Source organism: Piliocolobus tephrosceles, chromosome 11 (genome assembly GCF_002776525.5).
Source record: "Piliocolobus tephrosceles isolate RC106 chromosome 11, ASM277652v3, whole genome shotgun sequence".
Lineage (NCBI taxonomy): Eukaryota > Metazoa > Chordata > Mammalia > Primates > Cercopithecidae > Piliocolobus > Piliocolobus tephrosceles.
In genome coordinates this window covers 45575685-45603227 of record NC_045444.1, presented here as the reverse complement: position 1 = coordinate 45603227, position 27543 = coordinate 45575685, and the positions used below count along the sequence as shown (strand labels likewise).

The window sequence follows — 27543 nt, the reverse complement described above, 5'->3', positions numbered from 1 at the left end:
TAGTTTCGTTTCAAAAGACCTCTTTATGTTACTTGAAACTGTGCTTTTCAATTAGTGATGCACTTTAGACATGTGAGTGCTAAATATTTTTGCCAAGCATTGTCCTTGTATTTTTAACACTTGCCTTTTACATAGTGGCCAGCGTTGGCTGTGGATTGGTTTGAATAAAAGGAGCCCAGATTTACAAGGATCATGGCAATGGAGTGATCGTACACCAGTAAGTTAAAACATTATTGTTTTAGGTAGTATGGAAGCACTGTTTCAATAACAAGTTGTTTGTTAAATAATACATCCACACCTAAAACTTATATGGAACCAAAAAAGACCCTGAATAGCCAAAGAAATATTGAGCAAAAAGAATAAAGCTGGAGGCCACCACACTACCTGAGCTCAAAAATACACCTCAAAGCTATAGTAACCAAAATAGCATGGTACTGGCATAAAAACAGACACATAGACCAACAGAACAGAATAGAGAGGCCAAAAATACATCCATATATTTATAGCCAACAAAGTTTCAACAAAGATACCAAGAGCATACAATGAGAAAAGGACAGTCTCTTCTATAAATGATAGTGGGAAAACTGGATTTCCACAGGCAGAAAAATGAGATTAAGCCCTTATCTCATACAATATACAAAAATCAACTCCAAATGAATTGAAGTACTAAATGAAAGGCCCCAAACTATGAAACTACTAGGAGAAAACATAGGGGGAAAGCTCCATGACATTGGTCTGGACAATGATTTTTTTGGATATGAACTCAAAAACGCAGACAACAAAAGCCAAAATAGACAAATGGGATTACATCAAACTAAAAAGTTTCTGTACAATAAAGGAAACAATCAACAGAGTGAAGAGAAAACCTACAGAATAAGAGAAAATATTTGCAAATCATATATATATATATATATATATGTATCATAAAAGATTAATATCCAAAATATAGTCATGCATCACTTAACAATGGGATACATTCTGGGAAATGCATTGTTAGGTAGCGGTTTTGTGCAAACAACATAGAACATATTTAAACAAACCTAGATGGTATAGCCTACTACACATATAGGCTACACATCTAGGCTCTGTATTGCTCCTAGGCTACAAACCTGTAGAACATGTTACTGTACTGAATCCTGTAGGGATTTGTAACACAATGATAACATAGAAAAGGTACAGTAAAAATATAATCTTGTGGGAACACATCTTCAAGGGATGGCTAACATTTCTTTCTAGCCATGATCTGAATGCCAGTATTCAGATTGGCCTAGAGGAGGAAGGATAGACCTTCCAAGGAAGACTATCTACACAAGCATATGGAGGCAGGAACATACATGTAGGCCATCTGTGGTTGACTGAAAGGCCATTATGCAGTGCATGACTGTAGATAAGGAACTCAAACAAATCAATAGCAAGAAAACAACCTGATTTAAAAATGGCCAAATGACTGAATAGACATTTCTCAAAAGAAGACATACAGATGGCCAACAGTCATATGAAAAAATGTTCAACATCACTAATTATCAGGGAAATGCAAATTAAAACCATAGTAAGTTATCACCTCCCACTTGTCAGAATGATTGCTATAAAAAAGACAAAAGATACATGTTGGTGAGGATGTAGAGAAGAGGGAACTTTTGCACACTGTTGGTGGGAATGTAAATTAGTACAAACATTATTGCAAACAGTATGAAGATTCCTCAAAAAATTTAAAATAGAACTAACCACATGATCCAGCAATCCCACTACTGGGTATATATTCAAAGGACATGAAATCAGAATGTTTAAGAGACTCACAGGGTGACTGCAGCACTATTCACAGTAGCCAAGATATGAAATCAACCTAAGTGTCCATCAACAGATGAATGGATGAAGCAAGTGTGGTACATGTACACAATGGAGTACTACTCAGCCATAAAAGGGAAGGAAATCCTGCCATTTGTGACAGCATGGATGACCCTGGAGGACATTATGTTAAGTGAAAAAAGCCAGGCACAGAAAGACAAATGCCATGTGATGTCACTGAGATGTGGAATAAAAAAAAAAAAAAAAAAATGGATCTCATGGAGCTAGAGAGTAGAATGGTGGTTTCCAAGAGCTGGGGCAGATGAGGTGGGGGACTGGGGAGATGTTGGTCAAAGGATACAAAATTTCATTTAGATAGGAAGGATAAGTTCAAGAGATCTGTTGTACAACAAGTTGGTTATAGTTAATAATATGTTATATTCTTGAAAAATGCTAAAAGTAGATGTTAAGTGTTCTCACCACAAAAATGGTAACTATGTGAAATAATGCATTTGTTAATTAGCTAAATTTAGTCAGTCCACAATGTATATATACTTCAAAACATCATGTTGTGTATGATAAATGCATATACTTGTATCTGCCAATGTAAAAAATAAAATAAATACATTCACATATCATACAACCATTAAAATTATGTGTCAAATGAAAATAGAGTCACATACAGGCAGTAAGGGAAAAGACAAGTTACAAGTCTTCTTTTTATTTTTAAAAACTCATATGTATAGTCTCTCTATATATAGTCAAAAAATAATAAAGCTATAAATATAGTAGTCATCTTTGGGTAGTATGAGTGATTTTTTTCTTTTTGAAATGGGGTCTCACTCTGTCACTCAGGGTGAAGTGCAGTGGTGTGATCTCAACTCACTACAACATTCACCTCCCAGGCTCAGGCAATCTTCCCATCTCAGCCTCCCCAGTAGCTGAAACCACAGGCGCCCACCATCACACCCAGCTAATTTTTTTTTTTTTTGAGAGGAGTCTCGCTCTGTTGCCCAGGCTAGAGGGCGGTGGTGTGATCTCGGCTCACTGTAAGCTCTGCCTCCCGGGTTCACGCCATTCTCCTGCCTCAGCTTCCCGAGTAGCTGGGACTACAGGCGTGTACCACCATGCCCAGCTAATTTTTGTATTTTTTAGTAGAGACGGGGATTCACCGTATTGGCCAGGCTGGTCTCTAACTCCTGACCCCGTGATCCACCCGCCTCTGTCCCCCAAAGTTCTGGGATTACAGGCGTGAGCTACAGTGCTCAACCATGCCCAGCTAATTCTTGTATTTTTTTGTAGAGATGGGGTTTCACCATTTTGCCCAGGCTGGTCTCAAACTCCTGAACTCAGGCAGTCTACCCATCTCAGCCTCCCAAAGTGCTGGGATTACAGGTGTGAGCCACCACACCTGGCCACAAGTGATTGTTTTCAAAGCTTTCTCTTTATGCTGTTTTATTTTCATTTTTATAGTGAGAAGCTATTCTTTTTATTATCTAAATATGGAAGAGTAACACAAAAAATAAAATATCTTTTTCTAGGGGACTAGGTGGGGATGAGAGTCTCGCTGTGTCACCCAGGCTAGAGTGCAGTGGTGCCCTTATGACTCACTGCAGCCTCAAGCTCCTGGGTTCAATTGATCCTCATGTCTCAGCCTCTCAGGTAGCTGGGACCACAGGCACATGCCACCACATCCAGCTGATTTTTGTATTTTTGGTAGAGATGGGGTTTCACCATGTTGCCCAGGCTGGTCTGGAACTCCTGGGCTCAAGCCATCTGCCAATCTTGGCCTCCCAGAGTGCTGGGATTACTGGCATGAGCCACTGTGCCTGACCAAAAGTATCCTTATTGGAGGAAATTATTTGTTTGAAGAAACCTCTAAAAAATCCTTGCTATTATTCCACGTTTATATTATCCTAAGGAGATATTAATGTAATAGTTATAGGAGCAAAATTATTCTCAGATATTCAGTATTTACTCCAAATTACGATTGTGTCACCTCGTTTTTTATTCTTTCTAAATGTAAAACTCCTTGAATTTATTTTTAAATTGGAGCATACCTGAGATTAGTTAGTCAAATAACAAGCATTTCAACACGTGCAAAAAAAATGAGAAAAGCATTTTGCAAGCTTGATTCTCTATGACTCCAATGGCGAACTTAATACACCATTAACCTCAACTTCTGAAACTGTGGCTTCCTTTGTTTGGAAACTTATGACATTATGCCGTTTGCTAAGTCCTCTCATGATTCAGCATCATGATATAAAAAAGAGATGAAAAAGTTTTCTTTCTGTGGCATATGAACACACTTGAGTGATTAAGGCTGCCTACATTACATCTAAATTGCAAATATTTGTACATCAGTCTTAAATTCTCAAGCCTCTCTTGTCTTTTCAGGTGTCTACTATTATCATGCCAAATGAGTTTCAGCAGGATTATGACATCAGAGACTGTGCTGCTGTCAAGGTCAGTACAGTGCTGGAAAATCTGCATATTTAAAACATAAATCCATCATCATATGCAATCAAGTAATAGATCCATGGAGTGTCTTTGTGTGTGGAGCATGATGTTAGATGTGGTTGGAGATAAGCACACCCATGGCCTGGCCCTCAGCAGCCTAACTTACACTTCATTTGAGAGGATAAAATTCATATTCAAAAAAACCTCCCTCATTACCATGCAGTAATAAGCTCCTAATGAGTGGGCTGAGGAAGACTAATGAAATTCAGAGGAGGAAGTGAGTCCCATGGCCATTTCCAGAAAGAGGTAGGATTTGAACTGGGACTTTAAGGATGGATAGAGTTTCTACAGATGGGATAGGGTAAGGCTTTCTTATGAGGGGATGGTATGAGAAAGTGGCATAAAACAAGGTGGGAGTGGAAGGAAGAGGGCAGTGAGGAGAACAGAATACAGATCAAGAAGTTTTCATTGGTGCTGTCCTTGATAACAGTATTAGGAAATCAGATTGATGCCATGTTAAGGAATTTCTATACTTCTAGATAGGCAACGGGGCATTTTTTAAAGTTTCTGAGTAGGGAGAGTCACATGAACTAAGGAGGGTATGAGGAAGATTCATCTTGAGACAGATGACAAAATGCAACAGGTAAGATTGGAAGGCATAAAAGACCAGTTAGGGATCTTCCTTTGCAGAATGCATTCATGAATCCATTTCATAAACAGTCTAAGGGGTCAGTGAGGCACTGGGGGATAGAACAGTGACAAGGTACAAGGCATAGCCGTTTTCTTCACAAAACTAAAGTCTAGTCGAAAATAAAGACAAGTAAACAAGCAATTACGACACCATTGAGTAAGGACTATGTTTTATGCAAGAACAAGAATATTATGGGACAATAATAATGATGGTGATGGTGATAGTCTATGGTGGTTGTGATGATGATGATGGCAGCAGTTAACACTGATCTGATTAATTCCTTTATCAGCCAGCCACTGGACTAGGCATGTCACATATGTCACACAGCACATAAGCAATCTTGTGAGGTAGGCACTGTTACTATATTCATCTCACATGGAAATTCGAACTGTGAGTAATTTACTTCAGCTTACATGGAGTAAATTTAAACTGAAAGAACTGAGATTTACACCCAAGTGTGTCTGGGTCTGGTACTCTTAACCACTATGCTATATGACTAGGCATTTATAGAAATAGAAAGGGTACTGATTTATGGAGAAAATTGTATGTTTTAGTTTAGATATTTTGAATCCAAGCTAGCTATTAGATGTTTGCTATGGTAAGTTGAGATCAAGAGTCCTAAGTTGAAAGGAAAATGTATATTTAAAAAAAAGGGGGGCCAAGAAGTGAATTTGGAGGAACTGCCAACATATAGAGTGAAAAAAGATGAAGATGGAGGAGACATCAGGTAATATCTTTGATTTGTAGTCCAAGAAAGAGATTGAACAAGGTGGCTGACCAGAAATGTTACAGGAAGGCTGAGGCCAATAAGAACAGGATAACAAATAAGAATAAGAAACTTAAAGCCACAGGAAAGCACGATTTTCAAAGTAACTCTTTTAGTAATAAACTGTGTAGTACATGCCATTTTTATAGATTCCCAATTTAACATAAGAAAAGGTGAGAACTTCAGAGAAGCTTATGGAATTTTTAGGAGTGTTGAGAACACTGGTACAATAAACTGTGTTCTAGGGAAATAGAGTTGCCAAGTATGGAGAGATTTGAAAATCTACCAAATAAATAAAGAGATACTAATGCATCCTGCATCAGGAACAAGCCCAACCAGGGCAATGTTCTGTAAGAAAATCTTACCTCACCTGCCACAGAACCCCCACAAACTTGGTCTTGAGAGAAAATAGTCCAAGAAGTGATGGATGCTCTCGCGAGTAATGCCTTCCCCTATCCTTTTTCTCCTACTTGCTAACTGGATTTGTAGTGAGCCATCCTGGAGAAGGGCAAAATCCTAGAAATGGCATGGTAACACCAGAGAAGGAGCCTGAGCCGCTGAGGCTGGACTTTTATGTCACTTTCTGATCTCATTTGATCACAGCTTGGTGCTTGGATACCTCTGAAATAAATATCCTAACAAAAATTGTCAGGCGTGGGGGAGAAAATTTGCATTTTGGACATAAACATGACCTTACAACATATTTCCCTTATTAGCCCCTTTGAAGGCTCTTGCTCAGGGTATTACTGTTTAAATATTCCATTAATTCATGTGTTCATTTATTGAACAAGTATCTAGGTGCTAGAGCTAAAATACAGATCAAAATCATAGGGCTTACAGTTTAGTGTTCCATAAGGGATGTATCAACTTCAAAATGTTCTGCAATACTTTTCCTCTTTTAGGTATTTCATAGGCCATGGCGAAGAGGCTGGCATTTCTATGATGACAGAGAATTTATTTATTTGAGGCCTTTTGCTTGTGATACAAAACTTGAATGGGTGTGCCAAATTCCAAAAGGTAAGTGGTAATTGTTCCCTTTCACAACCTTCTCATGTTAACATTGTGAATGCTCAGTTCAAAGTACCTAGGGGAGCATTGTGATCTATAATTCTAAGGTCTAAAAGCCTATGATGATGCAATTGATATGTGGAGCACCCCCTGCCTGACTCTGGCTTCTAATAGAAGGCTAGCTTATTGAAGTTTGGTGACATCTTACTCTTGATCATGCAAAAATTTGCATAGAAGATAAAATGTAAGGTTCATTTAGGGAGATTAGATTTTGGATGAAATATTATTTTAAGCAAAAGGAGAAATGTAGAATCATTTTAATTTTTATTTTGATGCAAAATGAAAAAATAAAGATAATCTTGGGAACAATAAAGGCAGAAGTCAAGAAATAAAAATGTGGCAGGTCCCTGTAAAATTTAGAAGCAATTTTCAATGAACTACAAAACTGCTAATACTTTATATAAATTCAAATTTGAGAAGCCAGTTAGATTGATAGTATATAGCCTTTGGTAACAGGAGAGTGGGGAGAAATGTAGATACCATTTTACTTCACTTTTTCCAGGAAAATATGAAATATTAAGAAAAATGTCAAGAAGATTTTAATTCTCAAATTATTATTATTATTATTTTTAAGACAGAGTCTCACTCTGTCTACCAGGCTGGAGTGCAGTGGTGCGATCTTGGCTCACTGCAGCCTCTGCCTCCCAGGTTCAAGTGATTCTCCTGCCTCAGCCTCCGGCGTAGCTGGGACTACAGTCACCCACGACCACACCTAGCCAATTTTTGTATCTTTAGTAGAGTCAGGGTTTCATCATGTTGGCCAGGCTGGTCTCGAACTCCTGACCTCAAGTGATTGGCCTGCCTCAGCCTCCCAAAGTGCTAGGTAGGATTACAGGCATGAGCCACAGCACCCAGCCTCACATTATTTTTAAGCAGACATTGGCTGTATTAAATTAATTAGCAGAAAACCCATAGAAGGTTTTAAAATAAATCTCTGAACTGAATGTAAACAGATCATTGAAACTAAAGGTATATCCTCCTACCAGTTCTCAAAGAACCCAAAGTTCACATCATGGAACTGACTATTAGAAGACTGTTTTCCCTAAAATAGTTAAAAGAGCTTCAGATGTGACATTAGGTAGTAGCGAATCTCTTTCACAAAGGCAAACTGTCAAACCATTTGTAAGAGAGAGAGAGAGAGAGAGTTGTGTTGAGGGTTTTTCTAAAGGATAAATTATGCCTGAGTTTTTCTTGATTACTTTATTAAACCCGAAAAAGGGACAAAGGAAAACCAGTTTGGATATCCTTTAAACAAGTGGAAAAGTAACTTGTACATAATTAATTCGGACGATGTCTCTGTTTTGAAGTGTTAATGTGCGCCTCCCATTACTCTCTGGCATTTGTTAGCATTCCGCAGACAGTGTCATTGTTCCAACCAAGGTGCCCTCGATGGGAGCTGCTACCCCCACCTCCTGTTTGAGCAGCGGAGCAGACCCCAGAGTTTAAACAAGGGCAACCTTAGAAATGGCAAATTAGTCACCACAGGAAATAGTATGAAGGCATGTGGAGGAGTATATATATATTTTTTAACATATACTTTTAACAAGAGAGAAAGGAATTAACCCACTTAGCAAATATAAATCAATTAATCAAACAAACCTAAAGAATTCCACCTCTATGATCCCCATGCAGAAAGAAAATAAAATACTAAACTCCTGTTCTCAGTCTGTCTCAATCACTTGAAGCAATCAGTGATTGCTTGCTCCAGGGTTTAAATGTTATGTTCACCCTTTTTTGACTATACTGTACCTAACTTTCTAAGTTATGATGTGATGCATTCAGCTGGTTGGATATTTTCTTGGTTATTAGAGCAGCCTAAGTTTTCTCAACTTGTATTCATCTGTATTTTCTGGTTTTCTCAAAGAAGTTTTCCTCTTATGTATCCTAAATCACCATGCCTCTTCTCTGACTCTTGCCTTTTTATTACTTGGTTCTAATGAATCCTGTCTTCCCTAAAAGAGATATTTTGACAACCTGTAAATTTGAAGTAACGTCAACCATAGTGGATATTTGTACTTTTTAAATATTCTTTTTTTAATTGAGAAAACTATGTGAAAAATAAGGCTCATAGAAGTGTTTTTAGGAATATTACCTATGATGCCATTACCCAAACATAGCTATTTTTATTGTATTTCTTGATGCCTTATACACACATACATGTTGTAATCTTGTATAAAAAACACCTTGCATCCTACTTTTCTCACAATTTAAAGGTATTTAAAGGTTAGACATAGCTTTGCCTCCCCCACACACAAATAATCAGAAGCCTTTGACAAGATTACAGACAAGAAACTATGTACATTTTGAGCTGACTTGCAATGTTATTGCTGGAAATTATCCAATACGAATAGAATTGGCTCAGAGAGAGAGACTAAAGATGCTGGCTATGCAGGCAGTCCTCTGAGTCGGGTCTTCTGATGCCTGCCTGAAGCTCACATGCCACACCAAAATTAAGACTAGCTATTTTACTCTGTAATTTCTAAGATTAAGCAAATGATGTCTTTGACTTGAAGCCAATGTGATCTGTGGCCAGAATGAAAAGGGGGAAGAAAGCAAATAGGCTCCCACGGGGAACTGCTCTGTGCCTGGCCCTGTGCTGGCCGCTTCCTCCAGGGCGTCACATGTGACCTGCACTCTCTGTGAGTCAGGCAGCCATCTAGTTTTCATGGAGGAGAAAATCAAGGCTCAGAGAGAGTTAAGCAACTCATCCGAAATACCATAGCAGCAAAATGCATAAGGGCATTTGCACACTGACCTGCCCAGCTTCCAACCCGGAATTCTGTGTAGCATGCCATATTTCCTCCATTTCCATCTGAGAATCCTCAGTGACTTTTATTATTTTCCTCTCAGTTTTGTCTCATCTTCTCAAAAGGTTCAACATTGGAGCATTGTACGTTGTTTCCAAGGATATCTTGGAAGACAATGAACTCTATCAACCTAAGTTTATAGAATAGTTATTTGTTTCATTAGATGGAGAAATGGTTCCTGAATAACTTCCCTTTACAATGATGATTATTTTGGTTCCTATTTCTTATGCTTCTATGTGACACAGACAATATCATTATTTACTTGTTTTTACTTTCTAATTCTTAGCTATGTTTTATCCATCTGTACTTCTTTTGTGACCTCTGTGACACAAGGTAAAAGATTGCTAGAAATACTTCATTAATATTTAACAGATATGCCTTTTGGATTGCTCCTAAAGCAGCTTTAGCATCGGCCCCACAAAATACAACTAAAGTGATCAAAACGTGAAATGGCTTGGCCAGAAATGGACAAGCCTCAACAATACTGCAAGTCCTTTTGAGCTACATTAAAGGCCTTACTTATAGTATACCCTGATCTGTCATTGAGTACTAATGCCACTTGCTTTCTTCCTCATACAGGCCGTACTCCAAAAACACCAGACTGGTACAATCCAGGTGAGTTAAGAAAACTGAAATTTAACCAAAGCTGCTTTTCCCTTGTCACTAATGCATTTAGTTAATTATTTAAGTGCCAGCTTCTTCTCTGTACATCTTCAAGTGAGACAAAATTTCTCCAGGCAAGGAAGGTGAGTGACTGGTATGGGATGAGGTGATGAGGGTGGTTTCTTCTTTCCCTGTGAGTGCAGGGGAATGGCAAGAGTTACTGGCTCAGGAATCTCTTGTTCCTTGTAGTCAGTACTGCCCCAGCCAGAGAGGGCTAGTAATCTGATTACTATTTATAGTTTTGAACATTAACTCATGCTTAAAGGACACAGTTTGCTTTGCATAGTCATAACTCTAATCTCTTTCTTCTTCTTCTTTAGAGCGTGCTGGAATTCATGGACCTCCACTTATAATTGAAGGAAGTGAATATTGGTTTGTTGCTGATCTTCACCTAAACTATGAAGAAGCCGTCCTGTACTGTGCCAGCAATCACAGCTTTCTTGCTACTCTAACATCTTTTGCGGGACTAAAAGCCATCAAAAACAAAATAGCAAATGTAATTTAAAAGAATATATTTTAAATATGTTTCTTATTTTTGTATTTATTCCATTTAAAAATATTACAAAAATTTTGCCAAAATCTACAACATTAAATTTTTCTCTAATGTCAGATCTGCCTCACAACATCCAAATTTGTTTCATGTTAGAAAAATTAAGTAGAATTGCTTATGTTTTAAAATATACAAGATTAATAATAAATGTCACTTTATAAGGTAAACATCAGTAGATAATATAAATGATTCTAGTTCCCTGTCACATTTTTTACTAAAAGTCAACTTTACAGTTAACTTGAGTTTCTGTTTCTACTAATAAGTAACTTTGCAAAATAGCTTTTGGGAAGAAAAATAATTTCTGTATTTTTAAATTTATAATTAATTGCAATAGGATACTGTATGCCCACTTAAAGTATTAATCTAATTAATATATGCCCATAATTACAGCTACTATGTTTCCTGTACCCACAATAGGATCTGTAAATATACAGAGAGTTTTCAACTACTCTTTGGCACAAGGTCCTGGTTTGTATAATTTTGAAATCTAAGTAAGGAATGTCTAGAAATTATAGTGGTTAGTGATTACAGTAAGACAAGGTATTTGAATCAAAACCCTCAAGAAAGCTCAGCACATATAAGCATGGATATTTGGCTTGTTTTTCAGATATCTGGTGATGAACAGAAGTGGTGGATAAGAATTAGCGAGCAGCCAATAGATGATCATTTTACCTAGTAGGTGACATCGTTGATTCTACCTTTGTAAAGTTATCACTTAAAAGAAGCAATTCCTTTTACTAAATGGATTTCTATTTATAAGTAGTTTGAACATTAATCCATAAACTGCCTAAATTAGAGAAACAAGCCCTTTTGCATGTTAGCATCAAGAAAAAAGGGGTATAGAATGATGGTATTAACATTGAATTTAGAAATAAAATAACTTACAGTAAAAAGAAAAAAAATGAAACACCTAATTACATTACGAGTTGTCAAATCTGTCATTTTCTTTTAGCTCACGATATCCATGGCACCGCTTTCCTGTGACATTTGGAGACGAATGCTTGTACATGTCTGCCAAGACTTGGCTTATCGGTAAAGTTAATTCAAATCCTTTAATGCTGATTTTGTAATATGTGAACTTCAGGTTCAGTTTCTAGCTTAATCTTGTTTTCCTTTTGATTATATGTTTGGTCACTTCATCTTATTCTGATTTATTATTAACAACAATAGCTCAAATCCCCAATGCAAATAAAGGTACTTTTCACTGTGAATATTTTAACTTCCTTTATCCTAAAGCAGTTATTTAGAAATAAACTTACCACTTTCCTAATTGACAAGTGTCTAAGCAAATTTTCAAAGATAAGCAGGCAGCAGTTCTAAAATATAGTTTAGGTCCCGTTCCCCTGATTACACTGCCCCTTCAACTTCCTACCTCCTGCCTTCACGCTGGGATGGTATGGTAGTCACACAAAATACATGCTGTTTCATAGACAGTATTGGTATGCTGTAACCTACAGATAAAAATAATCATAGAAGAGAGAAGTGGCTAGAGAAGAAAGGGAATATATCTTAAGCATTTGGGAAAGATTGATTTCAAGAACCTTTCTTTACTACTGGGGTTACTTTTAAAATGTGCTGACTTGGCCGGGTGTGGTGGCTCACGCCTGTAATCCCAGCACCTTGGGAGGCTGAGGCAGGCAAATCACTTGAGGCAAGGAGTTCAAGACCAGCCTGGCCAACATGGTGAATCCCCGTCTCTACTGAAAATACAAAAACTATCCAGGTGTGGTGGCATGCACCTGTAATCCCAGCTCCTTGGGAGGCTGAAGTACGAGAATCACTTGAACCTGGGAGGCAGAGGATGCAGTGAGCCAAGATTACATCACTGCCCTCCAGCCTGGGCAACAGAGCGAGACTCTTGTCTCAAAAAAAAAAAAAAAAGTACTGACTGAAAAATTCTCACCATAGTAATCCTTGCTTTTCATTTCTCAGACTTAAGTAAACCAACAGACTGTAATACCAAGTTGCCCTTCATCTGTGAAAAATATAATGTTTCTTCATTAGAGAAATACAGCCCAGATTCTGCAGCTAAAGTGCAATGTTCTGAGCAATGGATTGCTTTTCAGAATAAGGTAAAAAGAGAATTGCTACATTATGCAACAATGATTGCTTCCATGCTGGTTATATAGCCTATGGCAGAATGGCAACCCATTAGTGACAACATCACTGAGATAGACTACATGTTTCAGGATCCCACCTGGCCCTCTGTGTTGCCAGAAACCGTGGATGGTATCGAGAATTAATTCTCAAGTTGGTCATGCCTACAGGTCTTTTAAAGTGCAGCATTTCTATTTTGTTGCTACCAACACTTAAATTGCTAAAGTTGATCTGTTGATGGATTGGGAGGCATTGAATAGTCAGGACTATCCCTATGGCCTTGTAGGAAACTGACTTAATTTCTGGCTTGTGTTTTCTTTTTCCCCTCAAGGAGAGCATCCAAGCAGCATCTGCCAATCAAATTAGACTGGCATTTCACGAACTACTTTTTGGGGACTACACATATGCTACAAAATGTTAATCATCGCTCTTGCCTCCAAATGGGGGTTTCATGATTAAATAGGTTAGAGAAATGCTGCATTCTGTATCTGCCTCTTCGAGATGCATAATCCATGTTGGTATACGTATCTATTAGGAAATGCATTTGGCTGCTGAAAAGAGGTTGCTACAGTATGTTAAAACATTTATTCTGTCACATTAAAGACATTTGAAGATAAGCAGGTTTGTGTGAAAACACCATGAAGTCTTCAAAATCAGGCTTCTTGTGATTTTGCTCTGCCATCCTTAATATAAGGCTTCTGAGCTTAAATTCTGGGTGTTCTCGCGAGGGTCTTTTCTAGAAGTTACCCGATGAGGTTGTCCACGTTGGGTAGCTTGGCTCATTGACCACTCCAGTCTATAAGAAAGCTGGAAAAAAATGTTTTCTGGGCGCGGTGGCTCAAGCCTGTAATCCCAGCACTTTGAGAGGCCGAGACGGGCGGATCACGAGATCAGGAGATCGAGACCATCCTGGCTAACACGGTGAAACCCCGTCTCTACTAAAAACTACAAAAAACTAGCCGGGCGACGTGGCGGCGCCTGTAGTCCCAGCTACCAGGGAGGCTGAGGCAGGAGAATAGCGTAAACCCGGGAGGCGGAGCTTGCAGTGAGCTGAGATGCGGCCACAGCACTCCAGCCTGGGTGACAGAGCGAGACTCCGTCTCAAAAAAAAAAAACTTTTTGTAGGATGTTTCAAGGAACGCAATTTGGGACATACCACTCTATACCGAAGCAATCGTAATGTGAAAAAGGGAAAAAAGAGATGTGTCTGACAGCTGGAAGGATCTGTAGTAAAGTTAGGAGTACATTTTAACTTTTTAAAATTAGGACAATCTTTTTAATTCCTCAAGGTAATTGTACTGTGTTAATTTGCATAGCTGATATAAATTTGAATTAATATATCCTGCCAAAGATGAATTTTTCAACAGTGTTTCTTGATATAAGGAGATGATGATTAAGGACACAGATTTTGAAATCAGGTGGAACAGAGTATAAATACTGACCTTACTATCGTGTGTCTATTTCACTTATGGATCAAGTTATTTAATGTCCCTGTGCCTCAGTTTCTCTCTCCGTTGTGAGAGTTAAATGAGATAATACTACGCAAACTGCTTAACACATAGGAAGCACTTAATAAATGAGAGGTCTTTAAATATATATATTTAAAGATATTATATATAAAATATTATATGTACTATCTTATGTATCTGATATATAAGATATGATATATATATTTATATATATATGAAAGTTTGAAGACCGCTCTTCGGTTGTTTCAATTGAGAAGGTAGCTTGAGCCTAGGAAGCTCAAGGTTACAGTGAGCTATGATTGCACCACTGCACTCTGGCCTGTGTAACAGAGAGAGACTCTGTCTCTTAAAAAAATAAAAAATTAATGAGAGCATAAACTTCAATTCTTATGGTACTACATTGCGAGTTACCATATCTCACAGACCGAAAGTTAGCAGCCCTCTAAAAGATGAAGCATTTTACTTCCTATGTGAGCTTTCCTGTGTCTGGAATCTCATGTTTCACATATGTCTTTGTTTGCAGTGTTTTCTAAAGATCAAACCCATGTCTCTCACATTTTCTCAAGCAAGCGATACCTGTCATTCCTATGGTGGCACCCTTCCTTCAGTGTTGAGCCAGATTGAACAAGGTACTGGAATTATTTGAGAAACATGTTTTATTCTGATCTGGGGCAAGGTTAGTTTTAGGAGGCTATGAGGAATTAACACACAAAAATTCTTATTAAACTTCTTTTTTTATGGAACAGATAAAAGACTATCTTGATAGGATAAACAAAAGATATTCATTGACATTTTTAGTATATCTTTAATTTGAATAAATCAAATGCTTTTTAAAAATCTCTTTCTAACAGACTTTATTACATCCTTGCTTCCGGATATGGAAGCTACTTTATGGATTGGTTTGCGCTGGACTGCCTATGAAAGGATAAACAAATGGACGGATAACAGAGAGCTGACATACAGTAACTTTCACCCGTTATTGGTTAGTAGGAGACTGAGAATACCAGAAAATGTAAGTTTTTTTTAATCAGTGCTCTTTATACCTCTGTGAAATACTTGAGTCTTTCATACATTTAAATGATCTGATCAAGGTAATTACCATATTCCTCACTTTAAAGATTTATCATTTCTCTGTAAAGATAACATTCAAAACTTTCTCTTCTATCTATCTTGAAATATACACTACATTGTTCTTTGCAGAGATCATACTCTAATGATAAAGGAATTTGGTGCAACAGTGAAGGGCCCAGGCTCTGAAATCAGATTGCCTGGGTTTGAATTCCGATTCAGCCATTTAATTTACTATGCCTTTGGAAGTTTACTTAACTTTTCTTAAGCCTCAATTTCTTATCTGCAAGCTCTAATACTGTTGTACTACCTCATAAGGTCGACATAAGGATTATATAAGATAATTTATTTAAAGTTTTAACAATAGTACCTGACAGATAGTAAAAACAAACAAACAAACAAAAAACAAATAGCCATTATTAATTTTCCATTTCCTTCAAAGTCATTGGTACATTTTGGTGTTTCCACTTTTCCTTATGACAGTTTTGCTAATTGGCATTTTTCAAGAAAGTTGTCTATTTAATTTAGATTTTCAAATGTATTGAAGTAAAGTTGCTTATGGTACTTTAAAAATCTCCATTATCTTTGCTTGCATTTTTACTTTGCATTATTTACATTTTTACAGAAACAGATGCATGTTATTGGTTTTGTTCACTCTCTTTTCCACCCTCTACTCCTATTGCTTGACCTGTATTATGAATACTATTTCTACCTTTTTCTACCCCATTTTTCTTGGGGTTCTGTTTTTGTTCATTTTCCAATCTTCTATATGAAATTCAGTTCATATTTCCTTTTAAAAAAGAGAATACATTTAATAATACACATTTGGCTCCACATAAAGTTCTACCCATACCTCTTTTTTTGACATTTCTTGTTTTATTCTTTCCCATAATTATTTTCGTTCATTTTTGGTTTCCTATTTATTGAGTAGCATTTTTTTTTGTTTGTATCTCCTGATATAAACTTACTTTTCTTATCTTTCGAAGTGCAATATGTTCGAAACACACAGAAAATTATAGGGATAATATACTTAGAATAAATTTTCATATCTAATATTATCGATTGCGATCAGAAAATGAAATCTAGATACTTTTGTTTTAATATATGGAGATTTTTATAGTGACTAGTATAGAATCAAAGCTTTAAGGTGTTGTGCCCTGAATTCCGAGACCCCCCTCAAAGACGACCACCAGAAACCGAAGTCAAAGCCAAGCGGCCGGGATCACTTTATTGCAGGTTCGAACCCGGACCTCTCTCCGTACAGGCGTAGTCAGGAGGGCAAGAGAGAAGTCTCGAGCACAGCTCAAGTCTACTTTTTATAGTAAGGCACAAACAGGTTACAGAAGATTAGGGCATTTTTGCAGTTACAAGATTGGGATTGGTTGACATTTTGAAGTTTGAACATTCGGCAGTTTCTGATTGGCTCCCGCCCTTTTGTAAACCACAAACGTCTAGGGGTTTTTGTTTTTTAGACAAACTGCTTGCTTAACCATGGGTGGGAGAGGGGTGGTTTCGATTGAGCAAGCAGGGGGTACGTGACTAGGGGCTGCAAGCACCGGTAATCAGAACAGAACAGAACAGGACAGGGACTTTCACAACGCTTGTCCATACAACATCTGGAATTTATAGATAACATAACCGGTTAGGTCAGGGGTCGATCTTTAACCAGGCTCAGGGTGCCGCCCCGGCTGTCCGCCTGTCGATTTCATTTCTGCCTTTTAGTCTTTTCAAAGGTATATTCTGTTATGTGGTACGCAGCTTATTGTTACAAAAAGTTTGTAAAAATCTAATAAGTTGAACCATTATGTTTTGCTTACTTACACTGTAGTCGAGTGTTAAATGTGACTGGAGGTGTTTCGTCTTATTTCTAACAGTTTATCTGTTTTAAAAATATGTTTATCAAGATTGCCACTATTTTGTTTTTTATAAAGTTAATTACCCTTTATCCATGCTTTGAAAGTTTATTAAGATTTTCTAAGAAATGTCATGGTCAGGTCCTTCATGGAATTCTTTTATAGGGGGACAAATTCAATCTAGAATCTAAACTTTTCTTGCTAGGATCTCTAGACCATTGTTACCTGATTCCATCTATGTATTTACCTTTTTGTTTAGATTTTTGAGGAAGAGTCTCACTACCACTGTGCCCTAATTCTCAACCTCCAAAAATCACCGTTTATTGGGACGTGGAATTTTACATCCTGCAGTGAACGCCACTTTGTGTCTCTCTGTCAGAAATATTCAGGTAACAATCATTATCTAGATAACTATGGTACTTTATGCTATTAGATATATACAGTCACTTACTATATAGGGAGGGAGAGGAACATGGGTTGAAAAATTACCTATTGGGTACTGTGCTTACCACCTGGGTCTAATACAACATGTAACAATCCTACGCATGTACCCCCTGTATCTAAAATAAAAGCTGAAAAACTTTTTTAATACTATAAATGAATTTGTATTAATTTATAATCATATGGCTTAAAATTTCAGCATGGCTAAATCCATATTGGCTTAGTGAGTCAGAGTTTATCAAATGGAATATGATTTTTTTAAAGGATCATTGCTATAATTAATTAATTAATTGTATCTGATGGAATTTGTTAATAGGAGTTATCCCATGATAGTAATTGAATTTTGTTCTTTTTTCTACTCTGGCATTTTTCAGATTTTACATTTTATTATGGGAAAAGGAAAAGAAAAAACTTCATATTTTTAACTGAGTGCAGTATTGAGCTTTAAGCCCACTAGTAGTAGTCACTGTTAAATTTAGTATTAAAAAATAAACAAGTGGGGATTTGAAACATTATAAAAAGATCACTGTGCCTTTCCATAATCCAAATAAAAGTAGAATGCATACTTAAAAGTAGAAATCATCCATATTTTGAAAAATATATTTTTAAAAAAGTATTACATTATTTTTCGTTGATCACAATGTGTTTTTAAGAAATGATCAAGAAAAAATTTTGTCATGTAATGAGAACTGTAAGTAGATATTTCATGTGCTTTGGCGGAATTTTTTTTTGCTAAATTAATCTTTACCCATTTTTTCCATGTTTTTAACTAACTCCTTTATTAGCAAAGTACTACTGTAAAGCAATAATTCAAATACCTCCTCTTGCGGATGATTTCTTACATTTCTCCATGCTAGCTCTCCCAGGTGAAAACTTTGTAAGGGGATACTTAATACATTTACTTCCTTGTTGAAGCAGTTCAAACAAAAGAGGTATTTAGCACCAACACGACATGATAATGCAGGTTACATTTATTTGCAGATTTTCTCTTTTGTAAATCAGACAAACGAAACAGAATTTTGTTCTGAATGGCGTAAACCCGGGAGGTGGAGCTTGCAGCGAGCTGAGATCCGGCCACTGCACTCCAGCCTGGGCGACAGAGCGAGACTCCGTCTCAAAAAAAAAAAATAAAAAGAATTTTGTTCTGATTTTAGAAAATAAACGTTGCAGCTCACACATTTTACTTAAGATATACAGCAAGACATACCTAATTCTCTCACCCAAAATATAAAATAAATAGGTAAATAATTTCTAAAGTAGATTCTTATGGGGGAAAATGTGAAAAAAATGTCCCATAACTTGCAGAGTGTGGGGAAGGGTTTGTTGTTGTTGTTTTCTTTTACATGCAGAAGTTAAAGGCAGACAGACCTTGCAGAATGCTTCAGAAACTGTAAAATATCTAAATAATCTATACAAAATAATCCCAAAGACTCTGACTTGGCACGGCGCTCGAAAGGAATGTCTGAAAAACAGTATGCAGCTGGTGAGCATCACGGACCCGTACCAACAGGCGTTCCTCAGCGTGCAGGCGCTCCTTCACAACTCTTCCTTATGGATCGGACTCTTTAGTCAAGATGTAAGTTTTCAGTCCCAGCTGCCAGGACTGGGAGATGGAAAGCGACATTTTTTATTGTGCATAGCATCTCTCATAGCAGACTAAAACAAACAGGAGACCTGAAAATCTTACTCCAGTAAATTTCATGGAATATGTCAGGGTTTTTTTATTTTGTTTTGAGACAAGGGCTCACTCACACTGTCGCCCAGGCTGGAGTACAATGGTGCCATCACACTTCACTACAGCCTTGACATCCCAGGCTCAAGCGATCCTCCCACCTCAGCCTCCTGAGTAGCTGGGACTGCAGGTACACACCACCATACCTGGATAATTTTTGTATTTTTTGTAAAGACAGGGTTTTGCCGTATTGCCCAAGCTGGTCTCAAAGGCCTAGACTCAAGCAGTCTGCCCACCTCGGCCTCCCAAAGTGCTGGGATTACCAGCATGAGCCATGGCACCTAGCAGCAATATGGGTTTTTAGAGACAATTATCTTTCCACTATTGAAAGATCTAGTACTTCATTGTTTAAATGAGGAAACGGTTCTAATGGAGATATATATATATATATATATATCTGAGCGTTTCTTTTTTTTTATTCTAATCAAAGACTGAGCTAGAATCTGAAGCTGCCCATATCTCTTCAGCCAACGAAAAGATAAGAGAAGAATTTAAAAATCAGATGTGGTTGGGTGTGTGGAAGCACTATGGATAGTTTTAAAGAGTCCTTTCCATCCCTTTCTCTTTTTTTCTTTTTCTTTATCTTTTTTTTTTTTTTTTTTTTTTTTTTTTTTTGGAGACAGGTTCTTGTTCTGTCACCCAGACTGGAGTGCAGTAGTACAATCTCAGCTCACTGCAACCTCCGCCTCCAAGGTTCAAGCGATTCTCATGCTTCAGCCTCCTCAGTAGCTGGGATTACAGGCATGCACCAACATGCCCAGCTAATTTTTGTATTTTTAGTAGAGATGGGGTTTCACCATGTTGGCAAGGCTGGTCTTGAACTCTTTACTTCAAGTGATCCGCCTGCCCCAGCCTCCCAAAGTGTCGGGATTAGAGGCGTGAAACACCACACCCAGCTTCCATCTCTTTCAACATCAGCAGCACTGCTGGGCACCGTGGTGCACACCTGTAGTCCCAGTTACTCTGGATGCAAGAGGATCACTTGAGCCCAGGAGTTCAAATCCAGCCTGCACTACATAGCAAGACCCCAGTCTCTAAGAAGAAAAAAATCAGCAAAGTAAAATTAAGCAACTCTGAAAAGGAAGTTGAATAATGTTTTCCTCCATCTTAAGTGCTGATCCTAGATAGACGTCTCAGGTGCTTCTCATTCACTTCATAGCCCAACAAAGAATGCTAGTCTAGAGGCAGGAGAATTACTTGAACCGGGACCTAGGAGGCAAAAGTTGCAGTAAGCCAAGATCATGCCACTGCACTGCAGCCTGGGCTACAGAGCAAGACTCTCTCTCAAAAAAAAAAAAAAAAAAAAAAAGATGCTAGTCTCCTACTAATTCCCATCACTAACCTCTGCACATGTAGCACAAACTGGAATTGTTACACAGCTGAAGTTTTGGCTGTAATTAAATCAGGGATTTTTAAATAAAGCTGTAGTATTCCTATTGGCATTATAGGCCACCTCTTTTCTCAGCCATGGTATATCCCAAAGTATACCAGGGCTGTATATCTAGGGCTGCATGGAAAAAAAATGTGATTGAAGACTCAGAATTGAATTGAAGAATGGATGGAAAAACAAGAATTGTTATCAGAAGCTCAATTAAAAGTAGTGTTTAGGAATAGCTTAAAGAATAGTCTCTCTGAGTCACGGGGTATTCTAAAGTTAACCCAGTTCGGCCGGGCATGGTGACTCACGGCTGTAATCCCAGCACTTTGGGAGGCCAAAGCGGGTGGATCACTTGAGGTCAGGAGTTTGTGACCAGCCTGGCCAACATAGTGAATCCCTGTCTCTACTAAAAATACAAAAATTAGCTGGGTATTATGGCAGGCACCTGTAATCCCAGCTACTCGGAAGGCTGAGGCAGGAGAATCACTTGAACCTGGGAGGTGGAGGTTGCAGTGAGCCAAGATTGCACCATTGCATTCCAGCCTGGGCGACAGAGTGAGACTCCATCTCTAAATAAATAAATAAATTAATTAATTAATTTAATTAAATTAACCCAGATCAAGCCAGGAGATTGGGAAGCTGCTTACCCAGTCCTCACAGTCTCAACTGTTTCATAGCATTGCATTTACTTGCTTTATCTTCAGTGTTGGAAATTCTGTGAAATGCGTCATTGTGTCTGTTGTGAGGAAGCAATGAGTGATTACATTTCCTAGTTTCAGTCACCCCAAATCTTTTGAGACAAAAACAATATTGCAATGTAGAAAATTTGTCAGTAAATTAAAATAACAAAATTAAAGTCACCTGTAATCCCAGTACCTAAAAATAAACATGATTCAATATTTTGGTATGGATCTGTCAGGTTATTTTTCTATGTGTACCTATTTATTTTTTAGATAGCTGGAGTCAGACTATTTTGTAACTCCCCCCAATGTAATGATTTGGGTTTTACTTCTTATCCTATTTTCAACCTTTACCTATGGTTCTCTTTTCCCTTTCACCCTTAATTTTAACATAATCTGTGTAGCTGTTTAACTATATATCCTAATAGCTGCCTTAATTCTTTGAAAATTACAGGATGTTAATAAATACTTTACATTGAAAGCAATGATAAGATACTGAAAGATTTTAAACAGAGTAGTAACAATATAAGACTTTATTTAAGTGGAATTTATTCTACTTTATTTAAGTAGAAGACACTGTGTGGAAGGCTGAGGAGGATGCAAGCAGCTGGAGAGAGGGAGAGCAGTTATTTTTCTATAAATTCATGCAGGAAATGATGTTGGCCTTTACAGTATCTGAGGGGAGGCAGCTCTGGGTTATGTAAAGTGCAGAGTGTGGCCATGCAGTGGGTCACTCAAGTACCCAGCTTGAAGAAGTAAAAATACATAGAATTAAAGGAAGTCAAGAAGGCTTGGAAACATGAACACAAGCATCCCAAGTTAATGGTAGGGCCGGGAGGAGAGCAAGAACTGGGACATCTTAGGATGTCCATCTGAATGTCAGGGAGGGGCAGGGCGACCAAGTCCTCAGTGAATGTCATGGGGAGTTTGCAGTGATACAAAGGGAGTAATCTTCAAAGGAAATAAAAGGAGATAAAAATATCCACTACTCCTTTCTCACAGCCCCTGTGGTATCTAAGAATAGAATATCAAATAGCCTTCCTGTGGGTGCTGAAAGGAGATTATTCCCTTGGAAAAGCCAGATTTATGTATTTATTTAAGATTCAGGGGGTACATGTGCAGGTTTGTTACAATACATACAGCGTGGGATGCCGAGGCTTGGGCTTCAGTTGAACCTGTCACCCAAATAGTGAACACAGTACCCAATAGGTAGTTTTTCAACCCTTGCTCCATTCCCTCCCCACTTTTAGAGTCCCCAGACACTATCATTCCCATCTTTACGTCCATGTGTACCCAATATTTAGCTCCCACTTATATAAGTGAGAACATGTGGTATTTGGTTTTCTGTTCCTGCATTAATTCACTTAGGATAATGTCCTCCAGCTACATCCATGTTGCTGTAAAGGACATGATTTTGTTCTTTTTTATGGCTGCACAGTATGCCATCATGTATATGTGCTACATTTTCTTGATCCAACCCACTGTTGATGGGCATCTAGATTGATTCCACGTCTTTGCTGTTGTGAATAGTGCTATAACAAACATTTGAGCGCAAGTGTCTTTTGGCAGAACGATTTATTTTCCTTTGGGTGTATACCCAGCAATGGGATTGCTGGGTTGAATGGTAATTCTATTTTTGTTCTTTGGGAAATCTCCAAACTACTTTCCATGGGGCTGAACTAATTTGTAATCCCACCAACAATGTGTGAGCATTCTAGCCAGAGTTAAATTAAGATCAATTAAGATCAAGAATTACTGAAAAGATGTTTATAGTCTTAATATTTTGTATTCAGTGAAAAGATAAAAGGTGTGGGATGATTTATTTAGATGGAATGGAAATTCCAAAGGATCAGGGACAGGGTTAGGTGGGGAGTGCCTCAAAGGGGAAGAAATGCAGGGCAGTATGGATGAGTGCAGGCAAAGTCGCGCGGCCTCCACACTGGAGGCCACAGTGGCTTAGGCCCTGACTGGGTTAGGGTTAGGGGCTAGGATTACAGCTGGAACTCTGGTCATGAACATTTCAGAATGAAGCAGCCAGTGGTGTTGAAGCTTGACTGTATTGCTGTTTATGATTCACTAAGTGTGGCTTCGTTCAATATTTCAAATAAACTAGTGATGTAGATTGTCTTGGGACTCAGGAAAGCTTAGCTCAGTGGGTCTGTTAGGCCAGCACCAGACTCAGCAGTGGGTATGTAAGGCCCGGTGCTCTGGCAGCACCATGGGGAAGCTCAGATAGGCCTGTACCCCACAGTCCGTCTCCTGTACCTAGATGGGTGGTCAGGACCTTGGGAGAGTGTAAAGGCAGATGTTCACAGACTTCTAGCACACAACAGAATCTAGTGAATGAAGAAGCTTCCCTCCCCAACAAGTGTGAAAACAGTGGTGTGAGATCCACAGTGCCTGATGACTTCAGAGGAAGGGAACCACCAGCTCTCTGTGTGCCAGCTAGCCCCTAAGTTGCAGACTTTACACATTATCCCATTAATTCCAGCCCCACAAAGTTAAGTGTCACACTGGTTTCATTGATGGGGGATGGAAATTTGGAGACATGGCACACCAAAGCTAGTAAGTGACTGAATCAGGATTCAAAACCATGTGGGCTTAGCTCTGTAGCCCATATTCTTTCCACTACACCAGGTTGTCTCTGATCTAATCAGTGCCGATAGTGATCCTCATCCCATTTTAGTTTTCTGATTTCTGATAACCAGTGGATCCAATTATGTGTGAGACAGCATAGCATAATGGTTAGGACGTAGACTGTAGGGACTGACAGCCTGGCAGAGAGGCCCAGCAGTGTGGTTTGTATTCGTGGGACTTTGCAAAGTTGCATACCTTTAGTTTCCTCGTCTTTAAAATGGAGATAATAATAGCACCTCCCTTATATGGTTGTTACAAGGATTAAGTAAGCCAATATTTATAAAGCATTTAGAACAATGCTTGTCATGTAGTAAATGTGTGTTAAATATAAAAAAAATAAAAATCATTAGATTGACCATGGGAGTCAAAATAATACAAAGGGATAACATGAATAGTGCCACTTGAAATGTATTTCTGCTCCTTACAGGATGAACTCAACTTTGGTTGGTCAGATGGGAAACGTCTTCATTTTAGTCGCTGGGCTGAAACTAATGGGCAACTTGAAGACTGTGTAATATTAGACACTGATGGATTCTGGAAAACAGCTGATTGCAATGACAATCAACCAGGTGCTATTTGCTACTATTCAGGAAGTATGTGAATTTCATATATTTTAATTCTTAAATTATTAACAGTCTCATAAGTGGTAAAATTTCTGAGGAGTGGTTTTGTAAAATCTGGTTTTGGAATTGTGAAGAAATTATAGTCATGTCTTTTTATAGGAACATTTGTGAAAATTTGTATTCAAGCAGAATTATATATTAAATATATTATTATTAATGGGTTATTTTAGGCATGCTTTATTTTTACGTCAGCTGACAATGGGGATTAACACTTTAAAGTCCCAATGTTACTCTATCTCTTTCTGCATACATTTATACTTGTAGAAAGCTTACACTTATGAGAATTCTTTTGTGATTCATAGTATCACAACTAACATGATTTTTATGAGTCACTCTTAAGATTCAGTTGGTTGTGGCCGGGTGCGGTGGCTCACACCTGTAATCCCAGCACTTTGGGAGGCCGAGGCGAGTGGATCACGAGGTCAAGAGTTCAAGATCAGCCTGGCCAAGACAGTGAAACCCCCTCTCTACTAAAGATACAAAAAATTAGCCGGGCATGGTGGCACACACCTGTAATCCCAGCTATTCCAGAGGCTGAGGCAGAGAATTGCTTAAACCTGGAGGGGCAGAGGTTTCAGTGAGCCAAGATCGCACCACTGCACTCCAGCCTGGGCAACAAAACGAGACTCTGTCTCAAAAAAAAAAGATTCAGTTGTTTGTAAGTAACAGCAACCACCTCAAGCCAGCTTAAAACAAGGGGAAATTCAGGATCTCCAAAATGGGGATAGAGCTGAACCTGTAACTGGAGATGAGTTGAGACAATTTCTAAATTTCACTTCGTAAATCCTTAGAGAAAATCTCATGAACTTAGCCTGAGTCAGGTGTGCAATCTCTAGCCCAGTCAGAGGAAAGTATTTTTACAACTGTCAAGGTCACATTTGTGGGTTTGTGGTAGAAAGAAGACATTGCTTCATGGACAGAGGGACTTATTGTGATCCAGGAGAGATACTGAGTGATCTCTGCCACATATTAAATCAGTTTAATTTATTTAAGTGGACTATGTTTATATTTGTATCTTTGTGAATGTATGGCCTTTTCAGAAAATGGAAAAAGATCATAATCAGATACTGTAGATGTCAGATTTTAAATATTATTTCTGTTTGACTTGGTTAAAGCAATAACTTATTTAGAACATCAAGTGTTTCATTTAAATGTTCCTTTAAAATTAATAGTATCCGTAGACAGAAACTTGAAAATGAATTCTCAAAGTTATAGTTAGGTGACTTTTAATAATGAATATGTTTGTACAGTATCTCTAGGGGTGGCCCCTTGTACTTGACATTTGGTAATGCAGGAAGACAGAAATTGCATTTAACCTAATAGCACCTCACTTTTTACATTCTTCCATGCCACAGCAGGGGTAAGAAAATTGTGTCAAGTAATTTCCTTCCTATAGAAAGTTGGCTTTTTGTGTGCTGTATCTGAGTATAAACAGACAGGCTTCACTGGGATATTACTTCTTGGCTTCCTGAATATTTCCTACAAATCAAGCCTAATGACTGCAAACAGGATTTAACATTTATATCTCAAATTAGAATTCTTACCATTAACTCTTTTTCTAGATGAGACTGAAAAAGAGGTCAAACCAGTTGACAGTGTTAAATGTCCATCTCCTGTTCTAAATACTCCATGGATACCATTTCAGAACTGTTGCTACAATTTCATAATAACAAAGAATAGGCATATGGCAACAACACTGGATGAAGTTCATTCTAAATGCCAGAAACTGAGTAAGTATTATATTAGTCCATTCTCACATTGCTATAAGGACATACCCAAGACTGGGTAATTAATAAAGAAAAAGAGGTTTAATGGCCTCACAGTTCCACATGGCTGGGGAGGCCTCACAACCATGGCAGAAGGCGAAGGAGAAGCAAAGATATGTTTACATGGCAGCAGGCAAGAGAGCATGTGCAGGGGAACTGCCCTTTATTAAACCATCAGATCTCGTGAGACTTACTATCATGGGAACAGCACGGAAAAGACCCACCCTCATGATTCAGTTCGCCGGGTCCCTCCCATGACACTTGGGGATTATGGGAGCTGCAATTCAACATGAGATTTGGATGGGGACACAGCCAAACCATATCAAGTATATTATACTGTCATTACTTATTGTATTTTGCTAATTAAAAAAAAAGTTCTGTGTTATAAATATTTCTAATTAGCACTGGTAACTAGATGTCAAAAATATTCATCTCCTAATATCTACATTATCAGTGACAAAGTATTAAAATTTGTGTTAGTTAAAATGGAAAGTATAGGCATAACTCCTTTCTTTACTCATCCATTCAAGAACTAGTCTATGGTTGTAAGGAAGGTGAGTTCTCCTTTAAAAGGAAAAGAAATGGGCTAGGCACATTGGCTCATGCCTGTAATCCAAATTCTTTGGGAGGCTGAAGTGGGAGGATTGTTTGATGCCAGGCATTCAAGATCAGCCTGGGCAACATAGTGAGACTTTTTCTCTGCAAAAAATTAAAAGCATGATGGCACATGCCTATAGTTCTAGCTACTTGGGAGGCTAAGGAGGGAGGATGGTTGAGCCCAAGAGGCTGAAGCTGCAGTGAGCTGTGATGGCACCATCTGCACTCCAGCCTGGATGACAGGAGACCCTATCTCCAAAAAAAAGGAAGGGGGAAAGAAATGGCACACAAGAGAGGAAGTGAAAATAGGTTAGTTGGAGCAGTCAAAAGCTTAGACACACCACAAAGCAGCAGCTAAGCTTAAAGAGGTGCACATTTCACACTTTCGGCTCTCAATAATTCCTATGATATC

The 27543-nt window shown here is 38.1% G+C and overlaps 1 protein-coding gene across 2 annotated transcripts in view; it reads left to right on the top strand.

Annotated features, from left to right (window-relative positions):
- Positions 1-27543, top strand: part of LY75 (lymphocyte antigen 75) — a 96554-nt gene that overhangs the window by 39495 nt on the left and 29516 nt on the right. For both annotated transcript variants that reach the window (XM_023217376.3, XM_023217375.2), the window contains 14 exons: positions 136-217; positions 4183-4251; positions 6605-6719; positions 10157-10192; positions 10561-10736; positions 11398-11465; positions 11743-11822; positions 12723-12862; positions 14880-14985; positions 15208-15368; positions 17537-17666; positions 19068-19294; positions 24573-24738; positions 26331-26498. In XM_023217376.3, coding sequence (XP_023073144.2) covers positions 136-217; positions 4183-4251; positions 6605-6719; positions 10157-10192; positions 10561-10736; positions 11398-11465; positions 11743-11822; positions 12723-12862; positions 14880-14985; positions 15208-15368; positions 17537-17666; positions 19068-19294; positions 24573-24738; positions 26331-26498 — 1724 coding nt within the window. The remainder of the gene's footprint in view (positions 1-135; positions 218-4182; positions 4252-6604; positions 6720-10156; positions 10193-10560; positions 10737-11397; positions 11466-11742; positions 11823-12722; positions 12863-14879; positions 14986-15207; positions 15369-17536; positions 17667-19067; positions 19295-24572; positions 24739-26330; positions 26499-27543) is intronic.